The 13,112-nt window shown below is 45.8% G+C and overlaps 1 protein-coding gene across 2 annotated transcripts in view; it reads left to right on the forward strand.

Moving 5' to 3' along the window:
* Positions 1-13,112, forward strand: part of AGAP2 (ArfGAP with GTPase domain, ankyrin repeat and PH domain 2) — a 99,175-nt gene that overhangs the window by 69,990 nt on the left and 16,073 nt on the right. The window contains exons 7-14 of one of the 2 annotated variants that reach the window (XM_032210935.1): positions 1,351-1,448; positions 2,081-2,233; positions 4,838-4,924; positions 5,334-5,438; positions 6,765-6,927; positions 9,511-9,612; positions 9,743-9,889; positions 12,672-12,731. In XM_032210935.1, the coding sequence (XP_032066826.1) occupies positions 1,351-1,448; positions 2,081-2,233; positions 4,838-4,924; positions 5,334-5,438; positions 6,765-6,927; positions 9,511-9,612; positions 9,743-9,889; positions 12,672-12,731 (915 nt within the window). The remainder of the gene's footprint in view (positions 1-1,350; positions 1,449-2,080; positions 2,234-4,837; positions 4,925-5,333; positions 5,439-6,764; positions 6,928-9,510; positions 9,613-9,742; positions 9,890-12,671; positions 12,732-13,112) is intronic. The other variant, XM_032210936.1, reaches the window with a different exon arrangement.

Consider the following 13,112-nt stretch of genomic DNA (forward strand, 5'->3'; position numbering starts at 1 on the left):
CCGGTTTAGCTGAGTAGGTAGTAACCTGGCCTGCCACCCCCCCGAACTGGTTCTATCAGCAGTGCCATAGGCGGCGCCATCTTGTTTTCTGTTTCTGCGCATTTTTTTAGTACTGTGCATGCACGCATAACGTGCATCAAGCATGCACACTCAGCGTGTCCCTGAGCAAAATGGCAGTTGCAGCAGTCAGAACCCACCCCTGCAGCAGGGCACTTGCACACTTTTCTACCAGTGTTTAAATTTGTGTCATCCGTTTCTGATGTCACTTTCCCCCTCACTCACCCCCACCCTGCCGCAAAAAAGTATGCTTCTTTTGTTGTTTCTGAGGACCATTCTGAGCCTGGGAAAAGTTCAATGCACATGATACAACTCGACTGTGAGAGTGAACCTGACCTAGAGCTGCTCCTTCTCTTCTTGTGTTGAGTTTGCACTCTATCAGCCCCCTGAGACCTATCACTTTCAACAACCAAAGGCAAAGAGGCGGTTTGTGGAGGAGTTCAACATTTTCAGAAGAAATGCTCGTGTCATAAAATATTGAGGCAAACTGCTAATATTGGACACACGGGGCTTCACACTGAGAGTAACAGAGATAAGACACTGTGGGGATAAGTTACTGACTTGCATAGGGTTTCATTCCTGTAATGGCTGTTCTGCTGTTTCCTGAGTGGTTTTGGTTTCAAATTGTCTATAAAGTGCAAAAACAATCAGTTTCATCCTGTAGCACAGAGGCCTCCAACTTTTTGGGCACAGGGGCTGGTTCCATGAAAAAAGATTTTTCCTTGGACCAGAGGGAACGTGGTTTCGCGTGCTGCCTGCATCCCACAGATGGGGCTTCACTTGATTGGCATGGCCCAGTTTCTGGCATGCAGCGACCTGGTGCCGGTCCATAGGCTGGGGGTTGAGGACTCCTGTTGTAAAGGATATGGAAGTTGCATATTTATAGTAACCCACAAGATTGGAGGGAAGAACATCTTCAGAATGTGTCTATATGAGTGAGGCTAATCACACTGTGTTTTATTTTAACCTGATCATTATCTTCCCATCAGGGACTTTTCACAGGAAGACACATATGATCCGTCCCACACATATAACTATGTTCTCACATACTTCCCTCTAGCACAAGATCACAACACATTGAAGTGATAATTGCTGGATGGGTTCACAGAGTGAGTGGGTGGAGAATCAAAAATGTTTTGAATTTGTGACCTGGTCCTTAAGGGGGGAACAATTATGGGTTGGACAGAATCTCAGTTCTCTTATGACAGGTCTCTCCATTGCTCTTGGATGGGGCAGTTGGAAAGCCTCAGCCACCATCTGACTTTCCTACCCGTCTCTCCCTTCCTATTCCAGTTGCCCAGAAGATTGTGAACATGAAGAAGCAACAGCAGCTGCTTGCATCCTGCAAATCTTTGCCCAGCACACCCAGCCATTCAGCAGTTTCTACACCGGTGGGTGGCAGCTACTCTGTACAAATGCAGGCCATGTCTTTTTCTTCCTTTCAGGAATCATGTTTCTTCAGAAAGGATGTAAATTTCCCCAGGTCCCTAGCATCTTGGAAGGAAAAAGCTGGCTTGGTGGAAAGACACTGGGTTCTCTTCTCAGAGATTTAAATCCCTTCCATGTGGGTCCTGTGCAAAAGGTGAAAAAGAGGTCCAAAGGACCCACAGATTGGAGAAATGTCTGCCTGTAGTGCAATTGCAACACCAGCCCAGTTGCTCAGGCAAAAGAATTAAATAAATTGGAGTGGAGCATTGTGGCTTTGCAACAGACAGATTGTATGTGGACTGCAAATAATTTGGATCATATAATCTATATATATTCAGGTGTGGGAAATATCCTTAAACTTAGCTGCCATAATGCCAGTTAGGTAAAGTTTGAATGAGAGATGCATTATGGGTGTGGCTGCACATGCACATTCGGCGACAACAAAAAGGTTAGCCATCTCTGACCTAAGCGAATGCTCATGGATATTCAAAACGAAGTAGAACTATGTATGAACACTTAGCAATCAAGGTGGTCGCTCTCATACTGGGGCTTTCCTCCTTCCCGTAGGCCTAAGTCTTTCTGGATTCTTTTCTAGGCGAGTAATGGTGGCCATACAAGTGACTACTCTTCATCCCTTCCTTCCACACCCAATATCAGTCATCGGGAGCTGCGCAGTGAGGCTTCAGCTATAATTGGCACACCCAGCTCCCTGCAACGTGGGACCAAACGCCGGACCAGTCTGTTCACTGTGAGTTTCTTCCAGAAGTCCATCAGAATGGAAGACTAGGGAGAGAAAGCCAAGGGCTGGATGACCTTAGTCAGGTCAAACAAGACACAGTCATTATAAGGGCATTTGGCCAGATTCCAGCTGTTCATTGATTTATCCAGGGTAAAGGAAAACTGCTTTCCTCTCCTAGTCATTTAGTGTTTTGGGATGGATCTATCTCTGCCTGCGTTCTTGTAGACAGCAGCTTCCAATCTTGATAGCTCTTTTCTGGATTCTCTGGTCTCCCGACCCTCTTTTCAAAGATGATCTAATGATAGACAAGCTCAGCAGCTGAGTTCTCATGGCAAAGTCAATTATAAACATGCTAAGCTTGACCACTTATCATTTTGGTAAGGTTTGTGTGGGGTCCAGAGCAGGGGTGTCAAACTCATGGTCTAGGGGCCGAATTCAGCCCACGGGGCGCTTAGATAGGGCCCGCGGGGCCACCCTGGAAACAGTGATGGACCGGCCCACACTGCCTCTGCCATCGAAAATGGAGCTCAGGAGGGCTGCATGCAGCACTCCTAAGCTCTGTTTTTGCTGGCAGAGGGTTGCAGGAGGCCATCACAGCCTAAAACAGAGCTTGTGACGGCCGCAGGAGGCATTCCCAAGCTCCATTTTTGCTGGCAGAGGGCTGCAAGAGGCTGACACAATCAAAACGGAGCTTGGGAGCCCATTTTCACTGGAAGAGGACTCAGGCCACCACAGGGGCCACCACTCCATCCCTGACATGGGTGACATCAAACTGGCCACACCTGCCTTGGCCACACACCCCGCCCCCAAGGTGAAACACAGCCCTGATACGGTCCTCAATGAAATTGAGTTTGATACCTCTGGTCTAGAGTATTGTACAAGCCCAGCACGTTTGGCTATTGTTCAGTGTGTAGCACACACTCTAAAAAATAGTTAATGAAGTAATCAAATATGGTGTGAAGTTGTCTCCATCATTCCTGGTATCCAAAATGCTTGAAGCCTCTTTCTTTAACACTTCTTAGCCTGTTCCTAGCTTGGTGCCTTTTGTGGTCAGATTCCTGTATCAGAATCTGTGATGCTTATTATTCACTCAAAGCAGCACCTATTTTAAAAAATTGTTCCTGGGACACGTGGCATTTCTCAGGAGGTCTCAAGAAAGAGATAAATAATGCTGAAGATTAAAAACAAATCTTTTTACTGATATGGTAAACTTGCTCATTGCTATCAATCTCTCTCTCTGCAATGCATGTATGTTGAAGAGTGTTGGGTATATTTTGGGTAATTCACGTAAGTCAGTGCTAGACAGGTAAATATTATCCCCAAAGCGTTGGGTGGGGGCAGATGTTTATCAAAGAAAGTTTTCGCAAAAGCAATTCATAAGTTTGCACTCTAAAAGGTATCCTAAGGCTACAGCCATTACAGGATACACCTAGGATTAAGTCTTGCTGAATCCCAGTGGGGAAAAAAACCAGACTTCAATAAAACCTACACATTGTGATCTCAGAAGCAGGTAACATAAGCATCATTTTCAATTCCCATTGTTCTCTTCACTTTCAAGTGTATCTGATGGTGAGAGGCAGTGAAACTTGTTCCAGATCCAATGTCTAGAGAATCACACACCCCTGGTTTATAAAATATCTGAGTTCACATGATGCTGTTTCTAAGCCAGGGGAAATCAACCTGATGCCCTCCTTTGGCTAAAGGCTAATGAAAGCCAACGTTCAAAAAAATCGATATTGTATTACAATGTGTACCCCATTTTTAAAGTGAATTATTTTTATAGAAATGTCTCCTGATAAAGTAGTGGGATTCAAGTAATTTAACAACCGGTTCTCTGCCCTAATGACCAGCTGGGTAGGCGTGCCTCAGTGGTCATGTGACCGGGTGGGTGTGGCCAACTCAACATCACTCACGTCAATAGGCGCTTCTCCTTAGCTGTTACAATGTAATAAGGGCTAACCAAAGAGGCAGTTTCTATAAGCAGGGCAATAAAGATTAGGCTAGAAACAACCCCAGAATGTTTCCTTCCTGCCTTCCTTACAGGATTAGCCCTGTAAAGTGGAAAAAAGAAAAGGAGATTTCTTCCAGCAACCGTTCTCTGAACTGCTTAGAAAGTTAACAGCCGGTTCTCTCGAATAGGTGCGAACTGGTTGAATTCCACTACTGGTACCAACACTGCATTTTGGGCATGATATTGATTTGTGCAGTGATGGCTTGTTCAGTAAATCATGGTTAAATAAAGCCATAGTTCAGCGCAATTCATAAACGAGGAATCCTTGGTGCTCTCTGAGCTTGTTCGTTTTCTTGCAGACGTTTCATTACCCTAACTAGGTAACATCATCAGTGCTAGTAAGGAGTGCTGTTTGGTGTCAGTTTATATTCTGGTGTCTTGCCTGTCTGTGTGGGTGTGGGGTGATCTTAGGGAATCTTTGGTTGGGCTGTTTACTAATGGTTCTTTGGCAGTTTATTAATTGGGGTATTGCTTACTTCATAGTTGACTTTGGAGTTAATTTATGCTGATCTGGTTGCTGATTACTGGTGGGGAGGCGCTGGAGCCTTTTTGTTCTCTTCTGGGCTAAAGTCAGCTGAGATATTTGAATTGTCTCCTTGTAGAATCGCAGAGGGAGTGATACAGAGAAGCGGAGCCTGGATAGCCGAGGTGACAACACGGGCAGTGGGAGAGCTATACCCATCAAACAGGTGAACCTTCCACTTTGGCTTGAGCACTGTTTGTCAGTCCTCTTAATGCTTTGCCTTAGCCAGGGAAGGCACAGGGCAATCTTCATTAAGTCTGAAATGCTACCCAAAGATTGCTTCATTTTTCCAGGCTTTGGGGAATTTTATTTTATTTTCCTTGCCTTCAGTTGTGTCTTCCCTCCAGTCAAAGCCGTTTTCTAAAACATCTCTGTTTCTAACTTTGCTTCAGCTTTTCAAATATCATCACGGCTTTCGTTCCTTCTTTAGCTGTTTTTAATTTACAATGTTTTGGCTTGGTTTTTAATCTTACTGTTTTCTTGTACTGTGTACGCTGTCCCAGCCGCTTTGATTTTAGGGTAAACAAAACAAATGAAACACTGGCTTGGCTAATGACCGTTGTATCTCCCGATAGAGCTTCTTGCTGAAACGAAGTGGGAATTCTCTGAACAAGGAGTGGAAGAAAAAGTATGTCACTCTGTCCAGTAATGGTCTTCTCTTCTATCACCCCAGCATTAATGTAAGTTCCTTGTCAGTAGAACAGAGTGTGACATGTGTCCCTAGATGATCTGATCTGATTCACAGAGTAAGCAAATTGGTAGGATTTTGATAGGAACCCTTGGGAGAAAAACACGGCTTTTGAAGCGAACTGGAAGGTTTCAGCTACAGGAAGCGTGTATCCATGCCCATTATTTTTATGCCAGGAAGAGAGCTACTAAAATGTTGAAATGCAGCCTTTCCTCAGCATAGCGCCTTTTAGAAGTGTTAGGGCTTCAGTTCCCATCATCTCTGCCCAGCCTATTTTTTCCTTATTATAATTAAACTATATTCGTCATGAAGGATCGGGTGTTGTATTCCAACGTATTAATTTTCGTTGCATTCCACGGGAATTTGGGGATGAGTTTATCCAAGGCAAGCGCTCTTTTACAGGAAAGGAATCTCAAATATATTACCGTATGCTCCACTTCATGGATCCCTTAAGTCAAAACTGATTGAGGAATATAGTGAAAAATCTCTGATTTGTGAAATGTGCAAGATGTCATTTGGATTTAACTCCTCTCCCCCTGGATCCACTTTCTTCCACCTACTTCCTTTGATGCCAAACCCCAGGAGAGCTGGGAAATGTGGAAGTTGTAAATCAAATATATCCAAATGCACAGAGATAAGAAAGGATTGTTCTTGAGCAGTGATGGCTAACCTTTTTATCACTGCGTGCCGATACCTATAATGCAATGTGTGTGTGACACCCCCCCTGCACGTGCCCTGCCCCCGTACATGTGTGCGTGACCCCCTGTGTCTACCCCGCCCCCATGCATGCATGCACAACCTCCTCAACCCTCGCACATATGTGCACTCACCCCACACGTGTGTGTAACCCCCCTGTGCTCCCCACCCCCCATGCATGCACACATGACCCCAACATGTGCGCCCAACCCTCTGTGCATGCACACGCATCTCCCGCATGTGCCCAAGCCCCTGAGCATGTGTGGCAGGGACCTGAAAATCAGCTGGCGGGAAGTGCACACACATGCATGGTAGAGCTGGGGCAATGGCTCGTGTGCCCGAAGAGAGAGCTCTGCATGCCACCTATGGCACACGTGCCATAGATCCGCCATCATGGTTCTATAGCTTGTCATTTTTTTGTGTGCACGATAATTGCCCTAAATGGCTGTGAAAATAGCATCTGACATGACCTGGAGAGAAATATAGGTTCAAGAGACACCTTCTCAGGTGAACCATGGAATCAGGCTGGTTAAGAATTCCAGAATGAGACCACTTCAAAAGCCCATGTTTGGCTGATGTCCAGCTTCCTAAGTTTTCCCACCTGTTCTTCCTGCCTCCCTAGGATTATATCCATGGAACCCATGGGAAAGAAATGGATCTCCTTCGCACCACTGTAAAAGTACCGGGCAAACGCCCACCCAGAGCCATCTCTGCCTGTGGCGCCTCCTCAAGTATCAACGGCCTGGTGAAAGACATGAGCAGCGTTGGAGTTGGGGACAGCAGTAGTAAGTGAGCTGCGCTATCTCAGGCAAAATAGACATAGGGAGAGAGGATTCAGGGGCTGGTTGGCATCACTGCTATAAGAAAAGCTGCCAGGCTGAGTGGCAGGGCACTCTTATTGTGGCAGTGGGAACTAAGACTCTGGTAAAACAGCCCTGGGAGGAATACTACAAGCTTTTTGCCAGCCAAGGTGTGTATATAATTACTTTGCGAATTCACACTGTGATTCATTGTGATGCCTTCATTTACAGTTTTCTGTGTAAGAGTAAGGAGGGAGAATCCCCTGCACTGTCCCTCCTCCTCGCCTCCTTTTGCACTACAATGTGCCAGTAGTCACACCTTTCTTTAGCCTTACTTGGCAACAGCCCACAAGAACATGATAGAAAGAATGTATGAAGAACAGGTGGTGTTTTTAAATGAGGGTATCCTCAAGCATTACAAAATTGTACCTGGGAGGAAGCGGGAAGAGAGAGAAAGCCGATACGATTAAGCACTGTTTGTTTTTCCCCTAGTGGGCTCAGGGTAAGAAGTTACAGCCAACTAGTTTATATAGATCACATCTACATACTTTTTGCACAACTGCATATTAATGTGCATATATCTGTGAGGCTACATACTTGGGAAGATTGTCAAGTGTTAGCATCACACTTTTCTTTAAATGCTCTCTGCTGAAAATGTGATGTGGAATGACACCTCTAAGGAGAAGCTACTGGTACTTCGACTGTTTTCTCTTTCACACAAATTTGGCCAATAAATGAACCAAAGCCTTTGGCTTTTGGCCATTATTGCAGATTTCTCCTACTGTATGGGAAAAATATATCTATAATCAAATAGCAGTTTTTCTGATTAATGTTCAATCTGGGCAATTAGCTGAACATCACACCAAATCAAATTTGACATAAAATTCCTAATGTTTCCTGTTTGAGTTGCAACATTAATTGAATCAAGTGATTGTTCAAATTGAATTCATAAAGTTGGAAAGCCATGTGTTACCACCACCACCCCGAGCTCCTGTGCAGAAACTGTGCACAGTATAATAATCCAATAGTGACATCTACAGGAGACCTTCCCATTCAATAGCAGCTGGGACATTATTTGGAAAAATGAAAAGTCATCTCAAATGACCACCAGTTTTTGCTGTCTGATTCATGACGGGGGTGGGGGGGGAGACACTGTTTGGCCATAGATAAGACTGAGCAGTGGGATTAGTCCGGGCCAATTTGCTCAGAGATAGCCATCTGCAGGGATCTTGAAAGGTTCCTTTTCAATTATAGCCTCCCTCCTCTGGAGTAGCTCACGCCCAGACATTAGAATGGTCCCTTCCTTCCTGGCTTTTAGAAAGTCCATTGAAACCTGACTGTTCCATGAGACTGGAATGTTGTTCCTATTCCCTCTAGTGAGGAAGAATATTTTAATTTTTGGTTTATTGATTGTGATGGTGTCTCCTGGAATTTAAATATTTTTTCTTTTCCTATTGATTTGTTCTATTATTATTTTTGATATACCCATATTTTTCAGAGTATAAGACACTCCGGAGTATAAGATGCACATTAGTTTTTGGGGTTAGGGTTAGAAAAGAAAAAAAAATCGGCCTCTGCCTACCAGCATCCATCGGTATTCATTTGGTTAGCATCCTTGCAGTAAACAGCCTGGTCAGTTTCAGCATATTATCGCAGCCTGGTTTCAGCATGAGCAGCTGATTGGCAATTGGATTGGACTCCCGGAATACTGCCAGTCGCCTGTTCCAGGCTGTGGGGATCACCACAGCCCATTGCCGCCTCTGTGTGTTGCATTTTTGGCCTCCGCGCATCGCATTTTTGGCCTCTCTGTGTCACTTTTTCAGCCTCAGCATGCTCCATTTTAGTCCTATTCCAAGCTGCAGGGATCGCCACAGTACATCACTGGTAATCGCCCACTTTTAAGAGGGGGAAGTGCATCATACTCCAAAAAGTACAATAACTATGATTAATTATTTGTTTGTCGTCTGAATTTCCAAAGATGCTGCTTAGAATCAATGAGAAAGGCTTATAAGCCTGAAAAAATAAAAATACTTCTTAAAAGATGGAGGGAGGGGGGGCTGTGACAGGGGATAATGCTGGTTTATCTCAACAATATCAAGATGGCAGCTACAAACATTTCTTCAGAATATCCTTAAAGGAACTAATTAATACTTCAGTTGCGTCCCATGGAATGCTTCCACTACTGATAGCTAATGGGAGATGTGTTACTATAGTCACTGGGAAATTGGAAGATGGCTTCAGGCTCAGTCCTAGGTAGGTTGAGATTCCTCTGAAGTTCAACATAAAAGTCCTGTTTGATTAACCACCTGCAGGTTGCTGGTGTCCTCCTCGTCCTTCAGCTCTGGTCAAAGAAATTAGAATCCCATTACAAGCTTTAACTTACTTCCGTGCATAGGACTTTCATGCAGGAGACACCAGGTCGCCTTCTCAACTTCTGCATCTTAAAAGATCTCCAGTAAATGGGCACTTAATATCAAACCTATCTGAGATGTCAAATATTGTAACAAGACCAAACCAGCTACACATTGATTCTAACAGGTGCGTGTGCTTATTCCTTCTTCTCCATAGCTAGCCCTAGTCCAGGCCTGCTGAATCCTCCAGTTGACCCAGCAGTCAAGCTCTTAGGCAAACCAGAGCGTTTGCAGCGCTCGGTATCTTCTTCCAAAGCTGGTAAGTTCGGAACACAACAAGAAGCCCCTCCCAGGAGCAGAGAGGGTGCCAAGAAAGGCTAGCTTCTCTGACCCAGTGAGAACGATTAGCCAGCAGACACATCATCTGTTTCTCCTACCTGTTCCTGCAGAAGTATCCATGGCTGCAGAAGGACTATCCAGTCCTGGCAGCAGTGGCAAAGACCCTCCTCCATCTCCTATGATTGACAGAAAGAAACACAGGCGGAAGAAGCTCACCACACCATCCAAAACTGAGGGATCAACAGGGCAGGCGGAGGGTAAGAGGCCTCTGCTCTCAGGCATGATTTGGAAGGTTGAAAAGAGTCCCTTTTTAACCACAGTTTGGGCTGTCAACTGGGCATGTTAGAACATCTTGCTTTCCAAGGAAATAGACAGAAAAAGTAGAGCGGCATCTCTAGGGGGATTTTCCTCAGCTTGGTGCTCTCTCCACATTGAGGGCCTGCAGCTGTCAGAATGTTCAGTCGATATGACCAATGCAGAGGTGAAATGCTACCAGTTCACCCAAACCAGTTTGCCTGAACCGGTAGTAAAAAAAATACTACCGGTACAGGCGAACCAGTATTTCCAACAATTAGCTGTGACATATGATTTATATTAACTAGAATCATCAGATTTCCTGCTTTTTAGCTAATCTAAATCGTGTGTCACAGCTGATCGTGAGAAATTAAAGATCCTGCGCATGCGTGGAGGTGCGCACGCTCACATTTGCATGAACAGGTAGCAAAGGTAAGTTGATTTCACTCCTGAAGCAATGGCCCCGCCAGCTAGGGATCCCAAGAGATCCATTCACTTTTTTTAAAAAAAAATACCTATGCATTAGAGTGAAACTGTTTTTAATGCAGAAAAGGCTTTTCTCTCAGATGGCAATTAAGGCTGGGCTGCCTTTCTAATGTGTATCTTTAAGATGTCTCTTTACAAAGCCAACCAATCAAGACATTGCCCTGCTACCGTTGACAGTAAACAGAGCCATTTGGGGGGGGGGTATATTCCAATTCATATATCTGCTGGGGTGTCAGGAGAGCAAAGATTCTCTTCTAGTGGGCAGATAAGAGAGTCTTGAATCAGGCAAAGTATTAGCCAAGTAGTCCTCGACTTACAAACATTCATTTAGCGACCATTCAAAGTTACAGTGGGGCTGAAAGACGTGACTTACAACCAGTCCTTCAACTTAACACAATTGCAGTGCACTTATAAATCAGGGATGGGCTGCTGGGGGTTCGCAGGAGTTGGGGAGAAGTTCTAGCTAAGATTCTGTGCAGTTCAGAGAACCCTCAAATCCCACTTATGGCTGGCCCTGCCCACCCTACCCCATTCTTCCCAGGAGTCCTCACACAGCCATTTTGGATGCAGGTAAGTGCAGGGTGTGTACGGAGGCTTGGGGAGGGCGAAAAACAGGCCTACTGGAAGTTTGGGGAATGGACCCATTTCCAGCCTCTGGAGCCTGGGGAGGCCGTTTTCACTCCCCCTGGAGGCTCAAGGAAAGCCTCCAGAGCCCAGGGAAGGCCAAAAAAAAAATCGCCGTGGTGCAGGAGGCTGACATGGCCACGCCCACTATGGCCACACCCACCCCACAACCGGGCAGAGAACCTCTTGCTAAAATTTTTGAAGCCCACCCCTGCTTACAATCACATGATCACAATTTCAGCGGCCAGCAACCAGCAAGTGTTCACCACAGTTGCCATGTCGCCAGGTCATGCGATCGCCATTTGCAACCTTTCCAGCTGGCTTCTGACAAGCAAAGTCAATGGATTCACTTAACAATCATAGCAAAAAAGAAAGATTCTAAAATTGGGTGCGACTCATTTAATGACTGCATTGCTTAGCAACTGAAGTCCCGGTCCCCAATAGTGGTTGTAAGTCGAGGATTATTGGTATGTAGTTAGCACTTTTTAAAAAAAAAAAAGGAGTGGGAGGGTCATGTTTGCTTCAGGATTAGACATTTCCACAGTTCTGGGGGTTTGCACTGGATCCTGTCTCTGGGTGGCAGGAAGGGAGGAACGCTTGAACGGTGCTCATTATTTCCTGAACTGAAACGTAACCCAAGATGGTTGAGGTGTCAAGAGGCGCAAAACTCAAAGAATGCCTCCCAATGTTGATGCAAAGGCCAGAGGATTGTTTTCAACCAGCCTGACTGGGGGGGGGGGGGGGGGGCAGGGGAGTATCATGGGAGTCAGTGAGGGGAATTCGGTGAGGTGCATCCTAGCAAAAGGCTGTGGGGAGGCCATGCTGCCTATTGCAACCCCTGGAAAGGAAAGGAAAGGAAAGGAGGTTCCACCACAAAACCGGGGTAGACTAAAGACCGTGTGACTAAAGCGCGGTGACAAAACCGCACCGTCAAAACCGCACGACAACAGCGTGCTGACAGAAGCGCGCTGTAACATAACCCTAAAAGTAACCCTAAACCTAACCCTAAACCTAACGCTAAACCTACCCTAAACCTACCCTAAACCTACTCTAAACCTAACCCTAAACCTAACCCTAAACCTTACCTTAAGTTAAATCGCACTTCTGTCGGCGCGCTGTTGTTGGCACGCTGTTGTGGGCGCGCTTTTGACATCGCGGTTTTAGCGCCGCGGTGTTGTCGGCGCGCTTTAGTCTACTGCGGTTATGTCGTGCCACGGGAAAGGAAAGGAAAGGAACAGTCCTCTCCTTTTGAGAAGGGGTTGGGGCCATGGCCAGAGGAGCGGCCCACTCCCACCCTTTTCTCTTAGCTCTGCCTGCAGTAAGCAGCTGTTGCCAAACCTTTCACTTCCGCTCTTGAGTTTGCACCACACGGGGCCTGTGCCCTTCACAGCTTTCTCCCTCACTGTCCCTCGCAGCGCTTCACGCATCCACCACCCCCACTGGTGCTTCACGCATCCACCCACCACCCCCACTGGTGCCCGAATCCAGGGGTCTGGGAGTTCTGACAGGCTCTGCTTTTATTTATTTTTTTAAATTATTTTCCTTTTCCTCCTCTGAACTCTCTCCCCTTTCTTCTTTTCCTCCCTTCTCTTTCTCTGCCTCTCGCTTCCTGCTTCCCCTCCGGACCCACTGCAGCCAAGCGTAAAATGTGGAAATTAAAAACCTTTGGTAGTTTAAGAAATATTTATAAAACAGGTAATGAGCGGCGGTGGCAGGTGTGGGCTCTTTTTTGTGTGTGTGTGCCATGGCACCCATTGCATGCAGTTGTGCTTACTTTGTGACGTGTGCCCTGCTTTGATGTCTGCCCCTGATGCCCAAGGGATGTCCCTTCTTGCTTCCCGGTTAACCATCCCCAGGCCAATAAGAGTGTGTACAAATGTTCCCCTTTCCATTGTACCTCCATTTCCTCCCAAAATGGTTAAGTGTTCTGACCTAGGCTTCCCCAAAAAGCACGAGGCAGAGTCCTGGTCCCAACAAAACCCCTTTTATTAAACAAATGTGAATTCCTCTCACTCACATTCAGCAAAGGCCTGGTAAACAGTCTTTCAAAGGTGAATTTATGACCACAGACCTTAT

This window comes from Thamnophis elegans, chromosome 2 (assembly GCF_009769535.1).
Source record: "Thamnophis elegans isolate rThaEle1 chromosome 2, rThaEle1.pri, whole genome shotgun sequence".
Classification (NCBI taxonomy): Eukaryota; Metazoa; Chordata; class Lepidosauria; order Squamata; family Colubridae; genus Thamnophis; species Thamnophis elegans.